This window comes from Capricornis sumatraensis, chromosome 12, assembly GCF_032405125.1.
Source record: "Capricornis sumatraensis isolate serow.1 chromosome 12, serow.2, whole genome shotgun sequence".
Taxonomy (NCBI): Eukaryota; Metazoa; Chordata; class Mammalia; order Artiodactyla; family Bovidae; genus Capricornis; species Capricornis sumatraensis.
Window position 1 is genome coordinate 37762501 of NC_091080.1, and position 21272 is coordinate 37783772.

The window sequence follows — 21272 nt, forward strand, 5'->3', positions numbered from 1 at the left end:
AGAGATGAACCCACACCCCTGCCTGTTATTCCTCTTGAGCTTTTGGCAGGAATATTAGAAAAATAGCCCAGGAAACTGACCATTAAGTCAGCATGGAAGACCTCCTGAGCAGTTTAGAGTCTGGTGGTTTAAAGGTAAAACGTGCATCTAAGAGAAGGAAAGGGCACCACTGCTCCCGTATATGCGCCAAGTGCAGAGGGCCTCTCCGTGTCTCCCAGGCTCTGTCACAGTCACCGCGTGGGATACCGCTCAGTCGGGGCCCCGACCACCCTCCCCATCTCCCTCTGGTGCCCACGCCCCCAGCAAGCACCCTGCCTGCCTTTCCCTCCTTCCCCTCCCGGGTGTCCCGTCAGTCAGGGCAGCCCAGGCACAGCTCGCTGCTTGCTGGCCCCACTGCCACGTGTGTTCAGTTGGGGAGGCGAGGGACGCCCTCCAGGCTCCACAGTGCTCACTGCTAGGAACCCCATCTCATTCGGTACATCATGGGCTCCCGGTGCTCAGCAGCCATGTGCCGGGCAGGAATTCAATACATGTTTGTTAAATTGCATTGGAACCTGGAAGAAAATAACCTGTCAGTTCACAAATTATTCTAACGCTTCTACCTGTGAGAGGATATTGTGTGGCAATCAATTATTCATTTTCTCCTCAAATGCCCTAAATCTCTCTCCTCCAGAGCTACACTTCTTCACGGCAATCACTCACAGCTCAGCCCTCTACTCAGGCTTCTCCAAAGCCGCTGCCCGCGAAGACTGCTAACCCAAGAGGCATATTTTATGTTTTGTATCACTTACTCTTAAATATTTGATACAATGAACCAACTGCTCCCTTCTCTCTGTAATGCTCCTTCTGTGGCTTCCAGGACCACTTTGAGCTGATTCCATTGACCTCCAATATCTCTGACTACACCTTCCCCCAGCCCAGCTCCTCCTGCTCCACCCAGGCCTTGAGCACAGCAGTTTCCAGGGCACTGAATTCTCCCTGGAAGATTGGTTTAATAATTATGTATCCTCTGTGTATATCCTCTACTTGCTGATCATTCCGAAGTGGGTCTGGATGTCACAAGGCATCCCAACATGACCTCATGTCTCTTCCCTGAATCCCAGTTCCTGGCCCCTCCCTACTTCATGGTTTTCCCTGTTAATTGACACAGGCACATTGACAAAAGCCTGAAACCCAGAAGTCACCCTCTATTTCTCCCCGGCCCCCACGCTTCTACGTCAGTGGCCAAGTCTTCATCTGCTCCCACTCCGCTCTGCTCCTCTTTGCCATCTCTCACCTAAACTGTTAACTGTCTTCCACCCGCTCTTTGGCAGTTCCGTCTCCATCCTGCCCCCAGTTTTGTCTGCAGCATGCAGTGGCATTACATTACTCTCCTAACTCCTTCAGTAGCTCCCCTTTGCTACAGATTGCTCTAACGTCTTCATTTTGGTTCTTTGTGATCCGACCCCTGCCCATCCCGCCGGTGATTCCTGCTCACATCCTTGCAGTTCCGAGACTAGAGCGCTCCAGTTAATGACTGCTGGCTTTGCCTGTAGTCCTTTTCATCTGTGCAGTGAATTTCTCTCAGTCCTTTATCACCTTGCCCAAATACTGCCTCCTCTGGGAGGCTTTGTCCTTCTGCGTCCTGAGAGTCAATTGCTTTTCCTTTTGTTCATCATATTTATATCCCACTCAGGAGTGTGAGATCCCCACGGGCAGGGACCACAGCTGGTCACCTCTGCATTCCCAGCCCCTCGACTTGTTCCTGGAACGTGCTGCCCACTGTCAGATGGTCGTATCTCAGCTTCTTCTCTTCCTGTTGACTTTCCCTCCAGAACTTCAAGTTTCACTTTTAAAATGAGACTTCTGACTGTTTCTCCTTTACTAATGTGTGAACCCTTCTGAAGACAGCAGTAGAAATTACCAGGTTCTGGTAGCCATGGACATTGCGGGCGGTCCATCTGAAAGGGTCAAACTGCTTTGCTTGTGTCAACACGTAAATCCAGTTCGCCCAAAGCACAAACTGCACAGCTTCAATATGCGTCATGGGTTTCCTCTTTCCATGGAAAACGTAGCGAGGGGAAGGAAACTGTCATTTATTGACCAGCCTGTGCAAGGTCCAGGACATAGGCTGTCATCTCCCAGGCCTCCTGGGTCCTCCTTGAGGAGGCTGGAGCGGAGAAATCTCTGGCCAGGGCGAAGTCCAGCTGTCTAGCTGATGCATGGTGCCCCTGAGCAAGTGTTTTCTCTCAGAGCCTTGGTCTCCTCATTTGAAGATAAAAGAGGTCAGGCCAGTCGGTCCCCAGAGCCTGCCAGGTTCTAGTATTTCCTTAGCAAACATTTACCCAGTGGATTCTCTCTGAACCAGTGCCTGTGCTGGGCGTCAGAGATGCAAATGAGGTGCGGCTCTCAGCCTGTCATTTTCAGTGGGGAGAATAATTCTGCTCTTCTGAGTACACAAGGTCTATTGTGACTGAAGCCAGCCACTGATTGGACCAATGTAAACAAAGTATGTTCAGTTTAAAAGAAAAACCCACAGAGACTATCATGTATAAAATTTCCCGCTAGGTTTTAGGTGGATTAGAAGAATAAATTATGGTTCCTCTCAAAAGAGGCTCTAATCCAGTGGAAGACACACTGTTCATGCAGCAAAGAAAACACATTTTATAATTCCTGTTCATGCAGGGATAGTTTTGCAGGCCACCAGTGACAGACTGACTCAGGTTTTCTGAAGGGTTTTATGTTACTTATCATTAAGTGGTTTTTGTTGTTTGTTGTTTAGTTGCTCAATCTGTCCAATTCTTTGCGACCTCAGGGACTGTAGCCCTCCAGGCTCCTCTGTCCGTGGGCTTTCCCACGCAAGATTATAGGAGCGGGTTGTCACTGCTTCCTCCAGGGGATCTTCCCGACCCAGGGATGGAACCCGCGTCTCCTGCATTGGCTTAACACTGATTCTGAACTTAACACTGATTCTGAACTTAACACTGATTCTTAACTGCTGAATCACCTAGGAAGCCCCATCATTAAGTTTGAGGGAAGCAAATACTGATGCTAATATTTGTCCTAAATGCAGCCTGGCTATAGTCATAGCAGAATTCATGGTGATTTTGATAAAGGGCTGTGAATCCTTCTGTTACATGACATGTTCTTTTACCTGAAGCAGCCAGTCCTTAAAGAGGCATCTCCATCTCTCCAGGGTGTGTGTTTTATCCATTTTGTATTCTTGGAGAGTCTAGCCATTGTTTACATTATAGAAGATAAATACAGACTGATGCTACACCATGCTGGGAATGTCTGCTCGTCTCAGATCACCATAAAGAATGTTTTCCCTCTTTGTCTTTTGTTCCCAGCTTAAAAAATCAGTTGGGTTTTTTCAGCTTTATTGAGGTATAACTGACAAATAAAATTATAAGTTATTTAAAGTATATGGCATGATGATTGGATAAACGTATCCGTCGTGAGAGGAAGAACTGAATAGTTGTGCATATGATATTTGAAACTATATCCAGAATTTCTAAGATGTCCTTAATCATGACAATTTTGTAGATAGAATTGAGTACTAATAAGAAGGTAGATTCAGAGCAAAAGAAATGCAGATCACTTTACATCAGTAATTTCAAACTCCAAGAAATAAAATGACTTTTAAATGAATAAAACAAAGATTACATTTTTAAATAATAGGTTTTATTTTTAGAGAAGTTTTAGATACACAGCAAAATTAAGCACAAAGTATGGGGAGTTCTCATCTGCCACCTGTACCCACATATACACAGCCTCTCCCACCATTAACATCCCCCACCCAAGTGACACCTCACAGCTGTGAACCTGCATTGACACATCATTGTCACCCGAAGTCTATAGTTTGCATTAGGCTTCACCCTCAGTCTTGTACATTTTATGGGTTTTGACAAATGTATAGTGTCATGTATCCACCATTATAGTATCATACAGAATGTTTCGCTGCTCTAACAATCCTCTACCCTTTCTGTCCATCCTGTGATTCCTCTCTCCCTCCTAACCAGTAGTAACCACTGATCTTTTTACTGTCCGTATACTGATTGATCTTTTTACTGTTTTGCCTCTTTCAGAATGCCATGTAGTTGGAATCATATAGTATGTAGCCTTTCAGACTGGCTTCTTCCATTTGGTAATATGCATTTAAGGTTCCTCCCTGTCCCTTTATGGGTTGATGGCTCAGTTCTTTAGCACTGAATAACATTCCAATGTCTGGATGTACCACAGTTTATCGGTTCACCTACTGAAGAACCTCTTGGTCACTTCCAAGTCTTGGCAATTATGAATAAAGCTGCTATAAACATCCCTGTGCAGTGGCACCTCACACCCATTGTGGACATCTTGGCTGCAGAAGTTTGGTCACATTGTTTTATATTTTAAGTATATATGTCCTTTAGAAATACAATATTTATCTTTATGGATTAAAAAATAATTCCTGTGCAAGTTTTTGTGTGCAATAAGTTTTCAACTCTTTGAGCAAATAGCTAGGAGTGCAACTACTGGAATGTATAGTAAGAAGATGTTTAGTTTTATAAGAAACTGCCGAACTGTCTTCCAAAGGGGCTGTACCATTTCGCACTCCCACCAGCAGTGAATGAGAGTTTCTGTCATTCCTCATCCTGGCCTGCGTTTGGTAATATCAATGTTTTAGAATGGTGTCATTCTAATAGGTATGTCATGGTATCTCACGGTTGTTTTAATTTGCAAGTTTGTAATGATGTATGATGTGGAGCATTTTTCATATGCTTATTTGTGACCAGTGTATCTTGTTTTGGTGAGGTATCCTGATTTTTGTCTGTTTTTTTTAAATTGGATTGTTTTATTATTTTGATTTTAAGAGTTGTTTTTTGTATTTTTTAGATAACAGTCTTTTATCAGATGTGATTTTTATGAATATTTTCTCCATATCTATGGCATATCCTTTCATACATTGGACAGTGTCTTTCACAGAGCAGAAGTTTTTAATTTAATGAAATCCAATTTGTCAAGTATTTATTTCATAGATTATGCCTTTGAAGCTGTGTCTAGAAAGTTCTCACTAAACCTGAGGTCATTTAGATCTTCTCCTGTGTTATCTTCTGGGAGTGTTACAGTTTTGTGCTTACATTTAGATCTGTGATCCGTTTTGAGTTAATTTATGTGATGCGTATAAGATCTGTGTCTAGACTGACTTTTTTCTGCATGTGGATATACAGTTTTTTCAGCGTCGTTTGTTGAAAACCTATCTCTTCTCCATTGTGTTGCCTTTACTCCTTTGTCGGAGATCAGTCAGCTATATTTGTGTGGGTCTACTTCTGGGCTCTGTATTCTATTCCACTGATGATTTGTCTCTTCTTTCACCCCTATCATACTGTCTTGATTACTATAGCTTTTTGGTAAGTCTAAAAGTTGGGTAGTGTCAGTTCTCCAACATTGTTCTTCTGCTTCAGTACTGTGTTGGTTCGTCTGCAAGCTTTTTTCAAAATACTGCAGATCTCAAAAAAAAATTCCTATTTGTTTATTCATTTGGCTCCACCAGATCTTAGTTGCAGCATGCAAGATCTTTAGTTGTGACATGTAAGATCTCGTTCCCTGACCAGGGATCGAACCCGGGCCCCCTGCATTGGGAGCATGGAGTCTTAGCCTCTGGACCACTGCAAAAGTCCCTCCAGTATATTTATTGAAAAAAAAATGTGTGTTTGAGTGAACCCACACTGTTCAAACCTATGTTGTTCAAAGATCAACTGTACATAATGCACCTCAAATAACATTTTTAGTTCTTAGGTAGAGACCTTAACACATTTGGAACTGGCTGTCAGGTACAGGAGCAAAGGACCTGCAGAAGATAGCTTCAGACTAGGTGATCAGCTTCTAGTCCATAACTGCCTGTCATAGTTGACACTAATGAATGACTAATAAGTGGGTAAGCTGGAGATGGCTGAAAATGAGGATAGTTATTAAATATTTTAAGTAAATGTCACGATAAGAAACTGACAAAAAGAACTAGTTTCAGTGTGAAGCATTAGTGAAACCAGTTTAACAGGCTGTCTCCTGACTCTAAGTAAAAGATGAGAAGGGACTGAGTACGACCCAGAAGAGGCAAAATTCAAAGACATCATGGAGGTCTAATTAACAGGCAGATGACTGTTTTCTAGCTTGGGTGACTTGACTTTAAACAGGAAAAGCAGGTTTTGAAGAGAATACAGTGAGTTCAGTTTTCATCGGTGAGTTTGAAGGGCCAGGAGGACCCCCCAGATGAATGAGACTAGTGAGTAGCTTAAAATGTAGCTCTGGAGCTCAGGTGAGGTGTCCAGGCTAGAGAAAGAAGATAACCATCATCAGAATCTAGTTTATTTTAAGAGCTGATATCCCTTTATTCCTGTGCAGAGTAAAAAGAACCCAGATGATGTGGTGGATGTTATAGTCAAACACACGATAAAGGGTTAGCTTTGAAAAAGAGTACGAACATCTTGGGCTTCCCTGGTGGTACAGTGGCTAAGACTCCACGCTTCCAATGCTGGGAACCTGGGTTCAATCCCTAGTCAGGGAACTAGATCCCTCATGCTACGACTGAGAGTTTGCATGCCATACAGTCAAATAAATAAAGAAAAATATTTTTTAAAAAGAATATGAACATTTCTTATGATGAAGGAAAGAACTGTTAAAATAATTAATGAGTTAAGCTGACTAGCAATGGTCTGTTGAGGAACTGTGATATTTTTCATGATCTGAGAGTGAATGCCTATAGAGAGAAAAAAAAATTAAATAAACGCTGGGTAGCAATTTGAGGAGCCCAGCTGAGGGAGAATTTCAAAATGTAATTATTGCTATGTACTAGTCATCACAGACTGCTAAAACAAAATACCACAGACTGGGTGCCTTAAACAACAGAAGTTTATTTTCTCACAGTTCTGGAGGCTGGAAAGTCCAAGATCAAGGTGCCAGGGAGGTTTGGTTTCTGGTGAGGACTCTCTTCCTAGCTTGCAGATAGCCACCTTCTTGCCGTGTCCTCCCATGGCTGATTGAGAGGGAGGAAGGGAGTGCTCTGGTGTCACATCCTTTGTTCAGTCACCAAGTCGTGTCTGACTTTTTGTAGCCCCATGGACTGAAGCATGCCAGGCTTCCCTGTCCCTCACCATCTCCCGGAGTTTGCCCGAGTTCATGTGCATTGAATCAGCCTCTTCCTTTAAAGACATTAATTCTATTGGATTAAGGCTCTACCTTATGACTTCATTTAACCTTAATCATTTCGTATTCCAAACACAATCACATTGGGGTTTAGAGCTTCAAACTGTGAGTATGGGGAGGACACAATTCAGTTCATGGCATATATAATTCAGCACTATAATGTGAGTTCTTTTCCCATTTATACACAAGAGCAAGAGAGAAGAGAGATGGTTGAGTTGATCCAAATTTGGGAATTAGCAGGATAAGCTGGAGAGAAGGTCAAAGTGGCAGATGAAATGAGGGGCTGGTGAAAATATGGCTTAAAATTACTTCCCATGGGTTCCAAGAATGATGGAAAGGGAAGCAGCAGGGATTGGTAAGCTTCATGGAAGGTCCTATCAGGCCTGGAGGCTGGAGAACAAAAGGGAACCCTTTATCATGTACCATCTCTTGGTAGAGTCCTTTCTTGGGATGTGATTGGTTGTTTCTGCACTTTCAGCTTCACTGGCAACCGATGAGACTCATCAAACTGGAAAGATTTAGGTTCATTAGTGATAGCAATGATCACATTTTTATTTCTTTTTAGACGACTAAATACGTTGAACAAGTGTGCCTCAATGAAACTTGATGTGAACTTCCAAAGGAAAAAGGTAGGTACAACTTACTACACCTTACTAAGACCATGGTTGTACCAGCAGGACAAGCTGCATTCACAAATTAAAAACAACACAAACCTAACCAAAATTCTGAAATGACTGACCGTCTATGTGTTTATTCTCCAAATATCTCGTCTTATCATAAGCATCATGAATAAGCCCGATAGGAACCTAGGCTAACATCTGTTTCACTTTGCTTTAGTTTTGATCAGAGGGTTTGCATACAAACGTAAAATGCCTTGTTTATGATAATCTTTCAGAAGTTTATTTAGCTGTAAATATCCACTCCATACTAGACTCAAATTCTCCAGTGATTTGTAGATTAAGAGAATGCAGACCAGAATCTGTGGGGGGAGTCATGCCAGGTGTCTTCTGCTTCATTCTTTCCTATGGCATTTTATTTCAAGTGCAGTTCAGGATGTGTTCATTGTCAGGCTGGTTCATTTCATCATGGTTGAGCAGGTGGAAGGAGAAGGTAACAAGAGGATTCAGAACTCGCCCCATCTCTACATTCTCACCCCTTGCCCTTTTCTCTAGCAACAAGGAACATCCTTCAGTTTCTGAGTCACTACACTGCCTCTCTTATAGGACTTTGCAGGCATTTTTCCCTCTGTAGGAGAAAGGCTGGCGATTTCAGTTCTGAAACAAAGTTATACTTTATTGAGCACTGAACTGTTTTCCACAAGCTATGTCATGGCATCTCATGCATTGTGGCAGAGGGTCTCTGTTTTCTAGAGAAGGAAAATAAAACCTGAACTGGCTAAGTCCCTTGCCTGTGATCTATTAGCTGGTGGAGGAGCAGGGTTTCAACTTCAGGCGTGTCTGACTCCAGAACTGAGGCCCATAACCACTGTGCTGAAAGACCTCTCTTTCTCACTGAATTGATCCTTTTAGAAAACTCAGAATTAAAATCGTTAGCTACTTTTTTCATTTCACATCTTCTGTATGTAACAAGTCAAGCCGCACTATATTTTGAAGAAGCAGAGAAAACATCCCTGAGTTGTAAGAAAGTAATCTTTATTCTGGTCTACACAGAGAAGTCATTACAGCCCGTGGATTTTTAAGTCACTCCCGAGTAACCAAATCTTTAAAAATAACTTTAGCCTGAATTTCTGCTCTAAAATAACACCCAAAAAAAGCGCAAATGAATTTTGGTTGACCTCACCTTCATAACAATTTGGGGTTTGAGCTAGGAACCACAGATTCAAGCTAAGGAGGTAAAATGGTGAAAAACGATATCCAGAGAATATATTAAAACATGGGCAATTTGTCCGGGTCAAAGAAAAATGAAAAATGTGGGAATAAACGTCCCAACAGCTGTCTGGCTGAATAGAGCCCTTGAGAAGTACACACACTGTTTGAAGCAGGAAGGTCAGATGTTGTTTTGGTTGTAACACATGGTTCTTATTAAACCAAGCGCAGCCACGCCTGTGTGGCTGTCTGTCCGGCTGCCAGTGCAGATCCTTAGCTGCTATGTATCACAAACACAAATGCCAAGGACTAACAATACGATTTGTTTTCAACCAAGTGGTGTGATTAAATTCTTCCCTTTATCACCAGCATTTCAAAACCCACATGTGGGACAGGCTTGAATAACATGCATTAGGCCATGTTACCTTCACAGAAGCTCCGCTGTGAATTGGTCCCTTCGGCTTTCTGATGTTCTTAATTTATGCCTTATGTTGGCTGTGGTGGCATATACCGTTATAGCCCTACTTAGCTGTGGGCCCCATGGATGCAGGCACTTGAATAAAACAGGGCTTTCCACATTGTAATGTAGGGACTTGTGGCCTGAATTTTGAAATAAATAAATCCAGTGAGTGGTCTCCACCTACTCATGAATCTTAGCCGTGATGCATATTGGGGGCTGTGGTCTAAGCAACTACATAGGAGACCCCGATGGTGGCACATGTCCCTATGATCTGCTCCTGACACAAGTCACAGACCAGCCCTTTGTCGTTGTTCAGTCTCTCAGTTGTGTCCAACTCTCCATAGCACCATGGACTGCAGCACGCCAGGCTTCCGTGTCCTTCACTGTCTCCTGGAGTTTGCTCAAACTCATGTCCATTGAGTCAGTGATACCGTCCAATCAACTCAACCTCTGTCACCCCCTTCTCCTTTTGCCTTCAGTCTTTCCCAGCATCAGGGTCTTTTCCAATGAATTGGCTCTCACATCAGGTGGCCAGAGTATTGGAGCTTTGGCCAATCCTTTATTTTATTTCAAAAAAAAAAAAACTGAATACAGACTAGAACTAGGAGAAATGATCAGAAGTAGAAAGAAAAAATTGAGAACCAAGCACCACAAGAGCTTCAACCAACTGTGGAATTAGTTTGTTTGGCATAAAAAAAAAAAAAGACAGTAGCATTTCCTCTGGGCTTGTCCCTATTTTAATCAATCCAAGAAACAGAAATATAATGCTCACCTCTAATCTGCAGAGGCCCAGACATGTTTAATTCCCCAGAATGTCATCCCCAAATGGCTTCACCACCCGGGAACACAGTCATGCTTCTCCCTCCAGAGCCTCAGGAAGGCTGTGTGTGCTTCTTAGCACTCTGTGGTGTGATGAGCAGGTGCCCACAGTGCCCACTCCACAGCAGGTACCACTGCTCATCACTAACCCCACGTCATAGATGCAGAGATCGAAGGACAGGGAAGCCAAGTAACTTGCCCAGAGCCACTCAGAAACAGCACAGGCAGGATCTGAACCCAGTTGTTCTGCCCCTCTTGGCCCTTGAGAGAGATTCAGAAATGTATTGTCATGAGCTTCTGGCCCTCAGCCTGAGACCCGGAAGGGCTTCCTCAGCAATATATACAATTAGGTATTTTTATTGTTTTAGAAGAGGGATATTTCTTGCTTTTTGTACTCAAGTCCACAATTTATTTAATGTCTTCATGGAAGTTTACCTTTGGATCTCTCGTGGTAAAAGAGTCATGAATTTCATTGCTCTGCTTTGAATTTGGTTCTCACCTGATTTTGTTTAATTCTGAAGAGTTTGGTGGGTTGACCCAAGATGGGAGAAAAAACAAAACAAAATCCACAAATTGATGACAATGGTGAAGCCTCATTCATACTTAGGTAGGCGTGCACTTTCCTTGTACATCAAATACCACTCACTTGTAAAGCACCAAGACAACTGAAATCACACCTTACCACTTTGCAGAAGAGAAAAGCAGTCCTCTAAAGATTCAAGATTACTTTCCGCATGAGAAGCAGGTAGCGTGCCCTCAATCTTGGCCATGCATCTCACTGAAAGACTTACTAAACCCCGGCATTTCTGAGAGCCTGAGGACCCAGCCATTGCCCACCTTTGGCCTCAGGCGCCTCCCCTTGCAATGCTGCAAGTGGCAGGGCCGTGCTTCTGAGCAGGAGGGCTCAGCCACTCAGCCCCAGTCAACTTTCATGGAAGATACACATCTAAATTTCCATGTACTTGTGGAGTAGCCACCTCTTATGAGCTCCTGTTTCCAGTGTAAAGAGATGGTCAAATTTTGTTTAAAAAAGACAAAATCCTTCCCTTTGCAGTGTGTGTTTTTGGCATTTGTCTCTGAAGCATATATTAATTTCAGCTATGACTATTCTCACTTTCTTAGAAAAAGCCAAAAGAAGTTTGAAGTTTCCTCTAAATTAAAAATGCCAAGGCACATGCAAAGCTACTCTTTCTCAGAAAACTGTTCCTTCGTTATGTCCTACAGAATTCAGACTTGCTTTATGACAACACTGAAATCTCCTCATTACAGTCAGTGTTAATGTGATGTGGGCTCTATTCAAAGTTAAAGTCAGAGACTGAAGACTCCAATAAGGATCTCTGTTAAGGAGGAAAGAGAGAGATGCGTACACACACAGGACTCCTACGCAAGATTTCCTGAGGCAGGACGAGCGGCTTCCAAAGAAGGTCCTGGTTAAAGTCACAGTTTTAATAAAGCTCTCTGAAATCATGACCGCAAGGTGGAAAGCAACACAGAAACCATGACTAATCGCCACGCTGCAGCCAGCACCTCATGGCCTGGATGTCGTGGGCATTTCAAAGGAGCTGCAGCTGTTGTGAGGGGGCCCGGTCTCAGCCTCCGCCTGCACCCTCCCCCCCTTCATTGCCTTTCATAACCTCAAATGTTCCATCAAATAAGACACCACCTGGCAGCTCCAAACAGCAGAGCAAATGAGAGAAGTTACATTTCATTCCCTCATTCCCTCGACTGGAAAGTAGTACATCTTACATTGAAGAGTGTTATGTGTGAATATCCTTGAACCTGGATCTTTGAGTGAGAGGAGCTCTTCACTCATCTTTTCCAACCTCCTATCCAGCACAGGATTTACTTTCAGAGCATCCAATAATTCACTCAGCCTCTGTTTATAAACATTTAGACTTGGGTTCATTAAAATGCAAGGCAATTTATTTTTTCCTAACTACTGGAAGTCTTTCATATAATAGCTGACTTGATGTAACTCTTCTCTCTGGAGAGGCACAGAATATGGATTTCTTCTCTGTCCAGACCAGAGCTCAGCAACCTACTGCTCCTGCTTTAGTAAAGAAAGTTGTACTGGAATAAAGCCACACCCATCCTTTTGGCTGCAAAGGTAGAGTTGAGTAGTTTTAATGTTCTAATATTTACTATCTGGCCCTTTACAGAAAGTTTTCTGACCTCTGTTCAGTCTAGAACAGAGTTTCTTAAACTGTCTACAGTGAATGATTGATTTTTTAAAAACTTCCCAGCCTGCCACTGACCAAGATACTTTTGTAAAATTCATTACAAAACAATTATTAGAAACATGAATAATACTAGAAATATGAATGATACAATCATTAGATAATCTCTAATAATTGTACTAGAGAAAATACAAGACTAAATGTTTTATTAGACTTTGCAGATACAAAATTGCATTCCAATAAATATAACTGGAACAAATATAACAGAAAAGAATTACAAAAATTGTTCATATTTTTACTAAAAGTTTACACTTAGGCAATTAATATGAAGAATCACGATTGCATTTGCAACTTTTTTTCTGTTGTTCAGCTGTCAGAACTAAATAAAAAGTTTACTTTGAAATACCAATTCCCCATATTAAATGTCTATACACACATTTCAATCAAACACTATGACTATGAGTATTCCCCATGGTGAGTTTTCTGTTTGTTATCAAATTTAGGTTTGATTGACAGAAACCACTCACAGGCGAAAATGTGTATCTCACGTGCTTCTTTGTTTTAATATTAACCATCATAAAGAAGCCAGTCTCACAGAATATGTTGAGTGGGGCTTACCTGACAGTCCAGTGATTAAGACTCTGCCTTCCAAATTGGGAGGGTGCAGGCTCGATCCCTGGTCAGGAAGCTAAGATCCCACATGCTTTGCAGCCAAAAAAAAACAAAACATAAAACAAAAACAATATTGTAACAAGTTCAATAATGACTTTAAAAATGATACACATTAAAAAAAATAAAAATAAAGAGGTTTTTAAAGTAATTTTTAAAAGCTTTGGCTATTCTTTTTTACTTTTACCAAAATGAAGTAAGTGATGCTATATTGTCAAAATTCATCTTTAATCCACAGTCACTATCTAGTTTCTACAGTAGTCTTTCTGTAAAACAATGGATCCTGTACATTATACACTTTGGGTTATGCTAGATAAACTGATCTTGAAATGTCACATGTAACATGGACTTTGTGAGCCCAACACACAAGCTGGTCTCAACCCCGTTTAGTAAGACAAGTGTAGTGATCATGAGCTTGGATAGCACAGCCATGCTAAATAGTGACAAATGGTTTTAATACTTAGTGTCTGAACTCACCTCACTGAAGACTGGTTAGGGGACTGTCAGCCCCTTGACCACACTTTGAGTTCGTACTGTTCTCGAATTCCTTTTTTCTAAACCAAACCATTACCCCTTTCAATCATCCTTCATAGAAGGTTGTGATGTCTAAATCACTGGCCAACTTGATTACTCTACTCTGGAAATATATCCCATTCCCTGTGCGCCTTAAGCAGTGGCCCGTTGTTCCTAATGTATGTTACCGGTGCAGAATACAATGGGGCTGCATGTCCCAAGTGTTGAGATCCATGCTTTTGATCAGATATCCTAAGGTGGATGTCTTGGTTTGGTTACCACATTACATGGTTAACTCATATTAAGCCTAAATCTGCTACAACTCTCAAGACTATTGATAGGAAAGAAGACTGTTCCATCTCACACATCCTATAATAGATTTGTGAAGTTAAGTTCTTCGTGTTTAACTTCATGAAATTTCATGTTATTACACAGGCCATCCTTCAATTCTGTTAAGATCGTTATGCATCTCAAATCAGTATTCTCTAACAATAATTAGTTTCATCTTGCACTTTAAGATTTATCTGGCATTTTCACATATAATCTCATTTGATTCTACTGGCAAACCGTGCCAGATGTGGGTTGTTATCATTTCCATTTTACAGCTGAGAAAATTGAGTCTTAGAGTGAGTGCCTTGCTTCAGATCACTTAGTGAGACCTGAATGGATGGGATGGGGGCGGGGTGGAAGGGAGGTCCAGAAGTGAGAAGACATACGTATACTTACAGCTGATTCACTTCATTGCACAGCAGAAACTAACACAACATTGTAAAGCAGTCATCCTCCAATTAAAAATAAATAAACAGCAACAAAAAAGATCAGCTAGTGAATAATCTGTGCCATCTTCACAGTTTAAAAACATGAATCCTTCGCACTCATTCAACTTACTCTTAAAATGGACACAGCCTGAAGGCATCCTGTATCATTTGCTTTCAGTCTTTCCATCACCCTCTCTGGTGGAGTTACTCAACCAGCTACTCACAAAATGCTCTGTAGCCTCCAGCAGTTTGGTGTCTTGGCCTTTTGTCAGTTCCTGGCTGAAATCCAGACACACCGTGTCCCTAGTATTTCCCTGGTTTACTAAATCGTTGAGATAACAGAATAAAGTTAGTTTGGTGTGTATTTTTCTCATAAAAACATCTGACTCCTAGAGGTTTCCATTTTGCATTTCTAAATAATCACAAACTATTTGTGTTTAGCCTCAAAAAAAAAGAAAGAAAGAAATCTGATCATCTCCTAAGGAGTACACCTTACATTTATTATCGGAGAATCTGCTATGTCCCTGACCATCTGCTGGGCCATAAGTGTATAAAAAACTAAAACTGTGGTGTTCTTCACACTGTGAATCAAGGCCCATTGGTAGGTTATCAGATGAATCTGGTGGGTTGCAAACAACATCAAAAAAAAAAAAAAGATGAAATGGACTAAACTAGAATATAAAATATCAGAGGATAAAGATAACTGTGATAGCATAAATTTATGTATTTGTTTATTTATTTAGCTTTAGTGTAATTTGTATATGTGCCTTGAGTTGTGCTGGAATTTTTTCTTTTTAATGAATAGCTAACATGTTTTGAGCACTTAGTATGTTCCATATACTATTATCAATGCTGTATTGCTTTCTTTTTTCCTTCTTCAGTTTTATTGAGGTATAATTGACATATAGCACTGTATCAGTTTAAAGTGTGCAGCATGATTTGACTGACATACATCGTGACTACCGCAGTAGGTTTAGTGAATATCTATCATCCCAGAGATACAATACTAAAGAATAGAAGAAGAAAAAAATGTTTTTCCTTGTGATAAGAACTCTTAGGACTTACTTAACAACTTTCATATATAACATACACAGTGTTCATTATATTTATGGTGTTTTACCTTGCATCTCTAGTACCCACTTATAACTAAAGAATGTATTTCTTATTGTATGTCACTATCAGTTTCAAAGATCCTGCACCAGTGGGAAAAAACAGACACAGAATCATGTCAGTACCCTCTGGATGTACTCTGATAATTGCATACTAAAGAAGATAGATATCTTTTCCTTTTCTCTCTGTTTTATTTTTGTTTTTTATTGCTTTGATTTTTGTTTGTTTGTTTTGGTTCAAACCATCTAAATACTGCAAAATTTCCCTGAACTGTTTGCCTTTTTCCCCAGGAGTTTACCACTTTTTCACATGCCTTGGTTGGGTTGTAAATATCTCTTTTTGCCCAGAGCCAGTATAATAAGCTCTTAGAGCCCAGCAGACAGGAGTGGGCTTTCCATCCCTAGCCCGCAGTGCCCGGCTTGGCATCTTTTCTAAATCAACATAAAGAAGTCCTTCTCCAACTAGTATGTGGTTTGCTAGCATCAGTAACCAAGTTTGGGATTGCTTTAGAGGGCTCATTGGAGCCAACACTCAATGTTGTAGTTTCTATTTTAAAATATCTGTATTTTCTTTAAAAGCATATCCTTCTTTTGCCTTCTCAGAAACTATTTGCTAAAAGTTTTTTTCAGAATGTTTACTTAATATCAACTTCTCCTAGCTTCCTGAAATACGACATGAAAATCCAATAAACTCAACCTCCAAACTGTCACAGTACCTGATATTTAAATGGCCCTCAGATGTCAGGGTTTATTGTATCCATCACAGGGAAAGAGGAGGTAGAAAATGCTATGAAGAAAGGATATTTTTGAGTCTTCATCCTAGAGTCTTGCCCTTTTCCCATTTGTGCAACTTTTTAAGCTCTTTCGCTAAAGTTTTATGCAGCTTTTTTAAAACTCAAAGCTAATTTCCCACCATGCTGCCACAGCTATGAAATTCTCTGTGATTGCCATGGTTTTCTACTTTCTTCCACCTTATACTTGAAAGTTCAAATTTGTCATTTAGTCTAATCCCTGTGAACCTAGATTTTCAGGGAATAAGAATGGAAGGATCCCACATTCACCGACTGAGCATCTGTTTATTTTTCCTTGAAGATAATATATTGCGATGTCCAGAGGAGTTCAGGTGGATGCCAGATATATAGAAAGATGGATAAGCCGTCTATCTTACATGGACAGGAATCACAGACACAACTGAACAAACACGAGAAAATAACAAATAAGCAAAATACCCCTCAGTGAAGAATTAGTCAGTGCATTATTTCATGTAATCCCCGAAGCAAATCTATGATACAGAACCAATTTTCAGTCCCATTTTATAAATGATAGAAATCCACTTTGGAGAGAGTAAGCAACTTTCAGACTGGTACTGCTTGCACTGGCAACAAGGTCTTAGAACCGGATGCCAAAGTAAAGTGAAATAACACTTAGTCCAATTAATATATTTTTATATATACACACATAGAGAGAAAGAGAGCAGCTACTCTCTGCTCGGCATTGCTGCTAAGTCACTTCAGTCATGTCCAACTCTGTTCGACCCCATAGACTGCAGCCCACAAGGCTCCGCTGTACCTGGGATTCTCCAGGCAAGAACACTGGAGTGGGTTGCCATTTCCTTCTCCAATACATTAAAGTGAAAAGTGAAAGTGAAGTCGCTTAGTCGTGTCCGACTCTGCGACCTCATGGACTGTAGCCTACCAGGCTCCTTCATCCATGGGATTTTCCAGGCAAGAGTACTGGAGTGGGTTGCCATTGCCTTCTCCACATTGGGAGGATATAAATATGAACACAATACAGAAACGCAGGCCCTGGTCCTGATGAGCTTATCCGTAACAGTTGAGAGTAGGTGCTTGGGACATGAGATTAAGATAGCATTATAATAAATGTTACAATAAAGATCTAAACCGAATGCTACAAGAGCACAATGGAAGCATAATCACTGCCTTGGGGCTGTCAGGAAGGCTTCAAAGAGACTCATGAAGCTGAGTACCCAAGAATGGTCAGGGATCAGGGAAGGACAGGGGACCATATAAACCCTTTAGGCTCTTAATCCTGTCACAGAGCTGGGTGTTGGGCCTAGTTGCAGGTCAAGGAGCAGAATGCAGGAAGATGGGGAGGAACCGCTAACATAAGAAAAGCACATTGGAGTCAGGTTGAAAGAGCTTCAGGTTGAAAGTCAGGTTGAAAATGCCATACCCAGACTTTGGAGAGCTAAGGGAAACGGAAAGTGTCTAAACTGGGAAACCCTGTGATCACACTTGGATTACACTGTGGAAAGCCGTTTAGATGGAGAGGATGTTGACCTGGTTTTTACTGTAATAACCCAGCCAGAGGTGCCAAGGGCCCACACTGGGGAATGAGAATGAAGATATGAACGGGGAGCAGATTTGAGAACCATTTCAGTGTTGGATCTTGGTAATACACATAATGAAAAGAAAGAAGGAACGGATGATCCAGTTCGTCTGGAAAGGAAATTATTTATATGTCTGTGCTGGGCTGGGCCCAGGGATTTGCAAAGATAAACAAACTGGAATCAGGGAATCCAGACTCTCCTGTCTCAGGGGCTACAAATTCAGGCAGAACCCAGACGTAAGAGAAATGTGTGAGGTGTATGACAGGGCAAAATGGTGGGGCCATAGCACCCAGATACCCATGTCCCAGGAAGGCGCTCGGATCCAGGGCTGATTAAAAACAAGAAGGCTGGCCCGGTGGTGCTGGCTGGGATGTGACCTTCCTCCACCAGGAATCTCTAGAATGGCTCCCAAATTTCCACTTCCAGGAATTTGGAGATAGTTTGGCTGTTAACTTACATGGGAACATATGCTAAGAATCAAGTCTGGAAGACTAAGGAGTACTGGCTTTGAGATCTAGTGACTCTAAGGCTCATAAGAGGAAAGCTAGAAATATGGTCCTAGGGCTCCGTAAAGAGATTCAAGGAAAGAAGTAAGTGCCTTCTATGGCAAGATTGACTTTCTACTCAAAAAGGGAGAACTGCAGGTGTTTTATATTTAGCCTGTCTAGCCAGATGGTAATTACGTCCCCTATAATCAGTCCACAAAGCTTCTTAGAGAGGAAGGAAGGAAAACTGAAGGGAAGAGAGCTGGACAGGTTGGGAAGGGATCTTCCAGCTACTGGGAAGGAAGAGGGCATCCAGAACAATAAATATGGTGGAGAGACCAGCAAAAGGGTCCACCCATGAGAGGGAGGGCAGGACGAGGCAGGGGTGCCATGCCCATGCTCTCCTAACTGCCCTCTCCACCCCTGCCACCCTTCCATTATTAGCATCCTGCTGCTGTTTTCCAGGGTGACGACTCCGATGAGGAAGATCTCTGCATCAGCAACAAATGGACCTTCCAAAGAACCAGCCGCCGGTGGTCTCGCGTGGACGACCTCCACACACTGTTTCCTGGAGGAGACAGAAATGGGTCGTCGGGAGACATTAGGATGAAAAACACGACCAGCAGTGAAAGCGTCCTCACGGATCTGAGCGAGCCCGAGGTCTGCTCCATTCACAGTGAAAGCAGCGGTGGGAGCGACGGCCGCAGCCAGCCAGGTGGTCACGGCGCCGGCCGGGAGGCCTTTGAGGGCCCCGGGCAGTACTGCACTGACGGCCCGGTCATGCTGGACGCCACGCTGGTGGGCAACAGCCTCCTGCCATCCCCCAAAGACGGGCTCCAGCACCCTTTGCACCCAAAGAATGAGAAGCCCAGCCGGGCCAGAGCCAAGTCATTCCTGAAACGCATGGAAACGCTGCGAGGGAAAGGTGTGCAGGGAAGGCACAAGGGGCGGCCCGGGGGCCTGGTGATCAGCGGGCCAGTGCCGCAGCAGGAGCCTGAGTCCTTCAGGGCCATGCAGTGCGTCCAGATCCCAAATGGACACCTCCAGAACTCGCCCCCCGCCACCGGCAGTGCCGGGCTTCCTGGCCCCACCAAGTGGGGTGCTGAGAGCAGCCCCTCGGAGAACAGCAGCAGCGGGGGAAGCACGCCTGGCCTGAAGGAGCGGAGGGGCCAGGAGGCCCACAAGCGCGGGGGCATGTACCTCGAAGACCTGGACGTGCTGGCGGGGCCAGCACTGCGGGATGCGGGGGACCGCCACGCACACGAGTTTCACTCGCAAGAGAACTTGGTGGTACACGTCCCCAAGGACCACAAGCCAGGGACCTTCCCCAAGGCACTCTCTATCGAAAGCCTCTCGCCAACAGACAGCAGCCAGGGGGCGAGTTGGAGGACCGGGAGTATCTCCCTGGGCAGACAGCCCGGCCCGGGGGCCAGAGAGCCCGGGCTCGTGGGGTCCTGCCACAGGGCGAGTCGGGTCAGCATCTACGACAACGTCCCCGGCTCCCACCTGTATGCCAGCACCGGGGACCTTCTGGACTTGGAGAAGGATGACCTCTTCCCTCACCTGGATGACATCCTCCATCACGTCAACGGGCTCCAGGAGGTGGTGGATGACTGGTCCAGAAACCTGTTGCCCGAACCACAGACACACAGTGCCGGAGAGGCTGGCTTCTCCCCCTTCCCCTCTCCCAATCAGATCACCTTGGATTTTGAAGGCAACTCTGTCTCTGAAGGTCGGACCACACCCAGTGACATGGAAAGAGATGGAGCATCTCTTACTGAGTCAGAGGCCGCTGGGGTCAGAGAAAGGAGGGACTCAGGAGTAGGGGCCTCTCTGACCAGGCCAAACAGGTTGGTGTCATGGCTTTGTGAAATGAGGTTTAAATCCATTTCATAATAATTATGGTCTGTTTATTTAACAAACATTTATAGAGTACCTTCTAAATATTTAACACTGGTCTAAGCGAAGTATGGGAATTATTTGAGCAGTAGTATGGCTTTTGTGCAGATTGAATCCATTTTAACTCACATTTGTTTCTCCCAGTGTTTACCCTTTAATTCAATCTTCAGTTCAGTTCAGTTCAGTTCAGTTCAGTCGCTCAGTCGTGTCTGACTCTTTGAGACCCCATGAAACACAGCACGCCAGGCCTCCCTGTCCATCACCAACTCCCGGAGTTCACTCAAACTCATGTCCATCGAATCAGTGATGCCATCCAGCCATCTCATCCTCTGTCATCCCCTTTTCCTCCTGCCCCTAATCCCTCCCAGCATCAGAGTCTTTTCCAATGAGTCACTTCTTCGCATGAAGTGGCCAAAGTACTGGAATTTCAGCTTTAGCATCATTCCTTCCAAAGAACACCCAGGCTTGGTTCTATGCAAAAAAAAAATTAGGCTTATGTGCAAAGCACTGATGACAAGGCCCATTGCCTGTGCACAGGCTCTTCCCATGACCTTGCCAAATCTTACATTTTTAAAAAGTTCTATTAGAAATTTCTGAGATCTAAGGTGTAATCAAGAGAGTTCCAGAAAAACATCTATTTCTGCTTTATTGACTATGCCAAAGCCTTTGACTGTGTGGATGACAATAAACTGTGGAAAATTCTGAAAGAGATGGGAATACCAGACCACCTCACCTGCCTCTTGAGAAACCTATACGCAGGTCAGGAAGCAACAGTTAGAACTGGACATGGAACAACAGACTGGTTCCAAATAGGAAAAGGAGTACGTCAAGGCTGTATATTGTCACCCTGCTTATTTAACGTATATGCAGAGTACATCATGAGAAACGCTGGGCTGGAAGAAGCACAAGCTGGAATCAAGATTGCCGGGAGAAATATCAATAACCTCAGATATGCAGATGACACCACCCTTATGGCAGAAAGTGAAGAGGAACTAAAAAGCCTCTTGATGAAAGTGAAAGTGGAGAGTCAAAAAGTTGGCTTCAAG

At 43.1% G+C, this 21272-nt stretch overlaps 1 protein-coding gene across 2 annotated transcripts in view; it reads left to right on the forward strand.

Annotated features, from left to right (window-relative positions):
* Window positions 1-21272, forward strand: part of STARD13 (StAR related lipid transfer domain containing 13) — a 229432-nt gene that overhangs the window by 183974 nt on the left and 24186 nt on the right. For both annotated transcript variants that reach the window (XM_068984608.1, XM_068984607.1), the window contains exons 4-5: window positions 7727-7790; window positions 18793-20177. In XM_068984608.1, coding sequence (XP_068840709.1) covers window positions 7727-7790; window positions 18793-20177 — 1449 coding nt within the window. The remainder of the gene's footprint in view (window positions 1-7726; window positions 7791-18792; window positions 20178-21272) is intronic.